Consider the following 6238-nt stretch of genomic DNA (forward strand, 5'->3'; position numbering starts at 1 on the left):
GGAACTGTATTAAAGGGTCGCGGCATTAGGAAGGTTGAGAACCACTGATTTAGACCTTATTTATTACACTGTAAGTTTAAAATATTCAAAATGTCAAACTGCCAATATATTTTTCTTTTATAAAGATCTCATTGCATACTTAAATTGTTTTGTTTTAAAGCATCAGTATTACTTTGAGGCTAAAGTACAGCTTTTCAAATGTTAAAGCTACCTAAATAAATGTGATTGCACACCTTTGTCTACATACCTAGTAATGTCCATCAATAGAATTTAATTCCCAACAAGCATGATATCATTGAATTTAACTTTCAACTAATGTTTCCTGTTGATTTTCAATACTATTTATCTACCACAAAGGACTCAAACATCTTCTGTAACCAGTAACCTTGTTATGTTATTAAAAACAGGCATTAAATTGAAAAAACCTTTTTAATAAGTTACTGTCCAATAAAATCTAGACTGCTTAATTTCTTGAAGATTTATTTTATTATTGCTTGACAAAACATAATCACTAAAATCATTTGCATTAAGTTTCATTTATTGGTATGGTTCATTTATATATATATATATATATATACATGGATGGTTTCACAAAATGGTAAGTGGCTATCCATAAACATACCAATGAGTTGTCATTTTTCCTTTTAGAGAATGGGTTCTGTAAAGAGAAGTAAATATACAGTAAGAATGTGAATTAAAATGGACAGCTTGAGAAATAATATCAATGTACCAGTTCTTGTATTTTTAAGTATTATCCAATTAAATTATTTCATTGTGCCAATGAGCTGATATGCAAAAGGTTAGAACCTAAAAACGCTGGAACTGTTTCTACATCTCTGAAACACGCACACAATTTTGCATCTTTGTTGTATTTGCTGTAGCAATTTTCAACACAGAAAGAGTAAGTCACTTTTAAATGCCCATTGTTTTCAGCATTGGGAAACAATTGCTGTAGGGACAGACTTATAATGAAGCTGAATAAGGAAAAGTAGGATGAGGAATTGTGGCAAGCTGTTGGATAAGGCAGAATTGCATGCAGCTTCTCTCTATCTTAACATGCCAGCTATTTTCAGTGCTGGAATTTCCACTTCAGTTGACTTTTGTATACAGTACAAGAGAAGCACAATCCTGGCCATTGTCCGAGATGGCAAAATCCATGGAATAGTCTAACAGCAGAATCAGTAAAACAGTTTCTGCACATCCAGTTCTGTTTCTTACAACTATATCCACTCAGTACTCTCTTGCATCCATCTATTGCATTTAGAAACCACCCATCTCGCTCACAGAGAAACATTGAGTGGTATACAAATAAAATGTTAAAAACATAAAAACTGTACATAAAATTTAAAAGCGAGACAAGAATAGTTAGTTTACCATTAAAAATTAAGTAAAAGGTGGGAGGACGGCCTTCAGAACATTGGCCAGCCCCACAGCTATGTGCCTCTCTGCAAGGGCTAAGCAAGATAGCAGAGGCAGGCCTTTAAATATTTTCAGAAGGCTGGGAAAGTGGGAATCAGTCTAACCTCTGTGGGGACTGGGGGTGGGAAGAATGTTCCAAAGGGCAGGGGCAACACAGAGAAAGCTCTTTTGCCTGCCTGGATGGGCTGATGTAATGGTGCAAAGACAGCTTTCTAGGTAATTATAGATAATCCTAAACTATTATACCAATCCCTTTCTTGCTGGAACTTTGAACAAAGTCTCTTGATTCAGCAAAAACTGATTAGTAATAACCAATTAAATCACAATTTTAAGGTTGCATAGACAATCTGCATTACATAAGACAAGATGCAGTTTAATGCTGTAAAAATTATACACAGATCTAAGGGAAACAGAAATCTCTAGAACTTCTTTACTTACTTGTGTCATTCCTTTTTGGGTTTTATAGTTTTTACATTGCTTCCAGCTGCTTTCTCTGCCTCTGTTTTAAACTGAGGTTTCAGGGCTGCTCTTACTGCTTTTGCGCAGATCTGAGAGTAGCGGATATAGCTGAAAGAAAAATAAATATGGATCAAAAGAATAACAATCTCAAGTCAACAACCGTGGAAAATTAGAAAAGCACCCTGGAAAAGAGGAGGAAGCCATTATAAAAGACCAGGACTTCTAATAAAATAGAAAGCTGGGCCATTTATTTTATTTTATTTTATTTTTAAAATTTATAAGCCGCCCCACTCCCGAAGGACTCTAGTGGCCATAGTGGCTTCAGAGTCATGAAAAGTGGCCACTGACAAACTCTAAATGTTAACCCGTTAAAGCCCTCTAAGCACATCTTCAGGGGTTACTGGTTACTCTCACAACTGTCTACAGGTGATCATGGGTTATTGTCCATCTTTCATATCCTTGATAGATGACAGATATCTCCGTTTGGAAATGAGATTTTATTGTTTTTTTCCCTTTCTTTTCTGTATTAAAAGGATTTAACTTGCAAGATGGAGAGGAACAAGGGAAGCTTTATTACCACTTCCCATCTAAGGCATCCGATAAGCAGCAGGCTGGCGGCTTCACAAGACCAACCTGCCGGGAAGATATTCCGGGGGGGGGGGGTGCGAAGGTCGGGCTGCTCCCTTCAGCCACCCACCTACCTGAGCCCAGCTTGCCTCCAATAAGCCACCATGACGGCTACTTGTTCGAAGAGGTCGCCCGCCTGAGGCCGCAAGGTCGCCCAGTCGAACAGGGGTAGACTGGTTTGCCGCAATCTAACCCGGAAGCGCTGAGAGATCCGGAAACGGAAACTAAGTCGACCAATCAAAACTCACGTCCCATCGATGCCCCGGTCGACTAACGGTTTATTTCCCCATCCATCTCGTTCTATAGGGGAGGGCATTAAAGCTATCCGAGATAACCAATCAGAGCTCAGGCTTCTACGGTTCGGCTATTTTCATTGGTTGCGTGGTTCGATGAGCGTGAAATCTATCCTCTGTCTGGATTCTCTGGACTCTGGAGGAATCTCAGAATGTCACCCACGTGGCTCTACGCCATCCTCTTGGGGGGGGGGTCAAAGCGCCGCAGAATTTGGAAATTTTGAGTCGTTGGTGGGCTTCGTTTCTTATTGTGGCGATTGCAATTATTTTTCTTATCATGTTTTATATCTTTACTTAAAGATCAAATTTCTACACCACCCATCTTTATCCGAGCGACCCTGGGCGGTTTAGAAATAAAAAACATACCGCGATGTAGAAAAGGGAATTAAAAACGAAGTTAAAATTGCCGGTTAAAAAGTTACAGGCGGAGGGAGCGCTCTCAATCCACCAACCACCCCCAGGTTTTGCATACCACTTTTATACACACGCTAATTGGCAGAACCTGGATATATGAAGGGAGGGCATTATGGAATTCGGTTTCAATTACCCCATATATTCTTAAACATGTTTTGAAAAATAAGGTGACCCACCGTCCTCCTTTAGGGAGGACAGTCCTCCTTTTGTGAGTTCTGTCCTCCCTTGAAAAGTGTCCTCCTACATGTTCTCCTTTTTGATATTTGAAGACTAATCTACAGGGCTTTTTTTTTTTCTCATAGAACGCTCAGAACAGCATTCCGGCACCTTTTTTTGATGTTTTTTTTTTTTTAACTTGCATGAGCTGTGCTACTCCCCCTATTGGCTTTCGAAAGCCAATAGGAATTGCTGCTGAGCTAGCCAAAGCACCCAGCCCATAAACTTTGCACATGCAAGTTGTCTGCAGCGAAGGCGAATTGGCAGGAACTTTGCATCCCTCCCTTCTACCCAACTACACCATCTTCTAGTTAGTCCCAAAGATAGCGGGGGGGGGGGGAGACTGGAGTGGTAAGTTTCTCTTGATCTTCAGCTCTGCTAGGGCAACAATGGCTGCGGGCGCAAGAAGCAGGGGCGGCTGGGGTGCTGCGGGTGGGGGGGTGTGAGGGGTGGCAGCACCTGGCTGCCCACCCCGTGCTGTGGGGCCTGCTCTACAAGGGGCTATGCAGGGTGGGTGGTGATGCTGGTGGGGCAGCTGCAGGCAGGGTGTGTTGATGGCAGGCTGCCCCCGGGGCCGGAGCCGTTGCAGCTGGTGCTTTGGGAGCCACAGGGCCCGCTCTACACGGCGGGGTAGCAGTGCTGGCAGGGCGGCTGTGGGCGGGGGCGCAGCATGTAAGCATAATTACAATATAAAATGTTATTGTTACAAATGTTTTTATTATGCATTTATGATATTATAGTGTATTCTGTATTATTGTTGCAATGAATAAAATGTTTCTTTTATTTACGATATTTTTTTCTTCAATTTATTTGTGTCCTCCTTTTCATTGTAAATAAGTTGGTCATCTTACGAAAAATAATGTGAGCGTTTTTAAATAGTTTTTCTGTCCAGACGTTACTATTTTTAATAACTCAAAACAGCGAATATACCCTAATTATTCCTTCGTCCTTCCATTTCCTCTGCCATGCCAGTCTTGTGGGTGAGTTGGGATGAGACAGATTGTCCCTTGGTACTCGACTAGTGTTAGCTGAAGTGATTGGTCCAGTCAACCCAGCCAGCTTTCAAAACCGAAGTTCGGGTCCATGTATTTTCCTCATTAGTGATGTTAAATTGGAGCTGCACTATGTGTTTAGAATTAGTAATTAGAGTAGGGGGGACACGATAGCGGTATTCCAGTATTTGAGAGGCTGCCACAAGGAGGAAGGGGTCAATTTATTTTCCAAAGCACCAGAGGGAAGGACAAGAAACAATGGTTGGAAATTGATCAAAGAGAGAAGCAACCTGGAATTAAGAAGAAAGTTCCTAACAGTGAGGACAATTAACTAGTGGAATAGCTTGCCTTCAGAAATCGTGGGCACGCCATCACTGGGTTTTTTTAAGAACTGGACAACGACTTGTCTAAAATGATATAGGACAGTGATGGCGAACCTTTTAGAGACTAAGTGCCGAAAAACTGGCCCCACCCCTGCCCCACCCCATTCCACCTGCCTGCCCACAGGGCCACTCACCGCCTCCAGGGCCTGCCGCAGATCGCCATGGCAGCCACGCCTTCTGCCGTGTCCTGCAGCATCAACTGTGTGTGTTGGGGCGTGAGGGCAGAGTCTTATCTATGCTGCCTGGTTGCCATGTCCTTGGCTGCGCTGTTCCACGTGGGCCACGCTCGGGGGCAATTCTCCAGGGGGGTTGCTGGTGAGGAGGGGCTCGTGGGGGGAGGCAAGGCTGGGGCAACGGCACGTGCCCACATAGAGGGCTCCCAGTGCTGCCTCTGGCACCTGTGCCATAGGTTTGCCACCACTGGTATAGGATCTCCTGCTTGAGTGTGGGGCTGGACTGGAAGAATTCCAAGGTTCCTTCCAGCTCTATTCTGATTCTAATTCTAATTAATTATGCAGTGCTGATTACCACATTTTTTCTCTTTCTAAACTCAGGGCTCAGCTTATTTTGGTGGGGACCAGTGATCCTCGCATATCTTAATTAAAAAAAAAAAGAGATCTCCATTGCTTTGCTTTGCATTTCAGTAAAGCTGCTTTTTTTCCATGACAATAGAATAACTACCTGGGATCCTAGTAGATATATCCATGCCTGAACATTCTGTTTGACTTATAGTAGTACTTCCCAAACCTGGGTAAATTATCCAAAATTGGGTAAAAGTGCTTGTTCATTAGAAAACAGTACAGGAGCCCATTACCCAATCATAACAGAAACATTTAAATGGACTTTTTAAAATTGACATTTAAATAATAAAGTGTTTTACCTACATTGGGTAAAAAAGGCTTTCTGATTATTGGTTTTGGATTGTAAAAAATTGGGAAGGACTGAGTTGGATTGACAAGGCATTCTGTCAAACCTCCTTTTTGTGTAGCAGAAGATACTTCTCCAAAGCTATTCTATCCTCCAAATTTAAGAAACTTATACAATTGTTGAATTATAAAGTTGGAAGGGACCAGAAAACCTCTGCAAGGTTCAGGAAAATTAATTAAATTAACGACAAGAAGTGGACATCCAGTCACTTCTTAAAATTCCAGATGTGGAAAATACATAATTGTACGTAGACTTCCACTATTGTCCAGATCTTGCTGTAAGAATATTTTTATCTATTTAAATAAAATGTAGGTACCTGCAACTTATATCCATTATTTTTGGTATTTGTTTCTGTGGTAATACCTTCCCTACAGCATACTAATACACCTCTTCCGTCAATTTTGTTCACATTGAAATTAAATTTTTTCAAATTCCAAATTAAGAGCCAATTTGATTGATATGACTAGAAACTGGGGGAACTGAAAGTTTTACAGATAGTCCTAAACCA

The 6238-nt window shown here is 41.4% G+C and overlaps 1 protein-coding gene across 1 annotated transcript; it reads right to left on the bottom strand.

Moving 5' to 3' along the window:
* Positions 1-467: 467 nt before the first annotated feature.
* Positions 468-2735, bottom strand: ATP5F1E (ATP synthase F1 subunit epsilon). Its single transcript, XM_039364520.1, has 3 exons — positions 2580-2735; positions 1858-1986; positions 468-658 (listed from the first exon to the last, which is right to left on the bottom strand). Exons 1-2 carry the CDS (start codon positions 2609-2611, stop codon positions 1863-1865), a joined length of 156 nt encoding a protein of 51 aa, XP_039220454.1. The 5' UTR covers positions 2612-2735; the 3' UTR covers positions 468-658; positions 1858-1862.
* Between the last annotated feature and the right edge of the window lie 3503 nt (positions 2736-6238).

Source organism: Crotalus tigris, unplaced genomic scaffold, assembly GCF_016545835.1.
Source record: "Crotalus tigris isolate CLP2741 ecotype Arizona unplaced genomic scaffold, ASM1654583v1 scf7180000019768.410792, whole genome shotgun sequence".
NCBI lineage: Eukaryota > Metazoa > Chordata > Lepidosauria > Squamata > Viperidae > Crotalus > Crotalus tigris.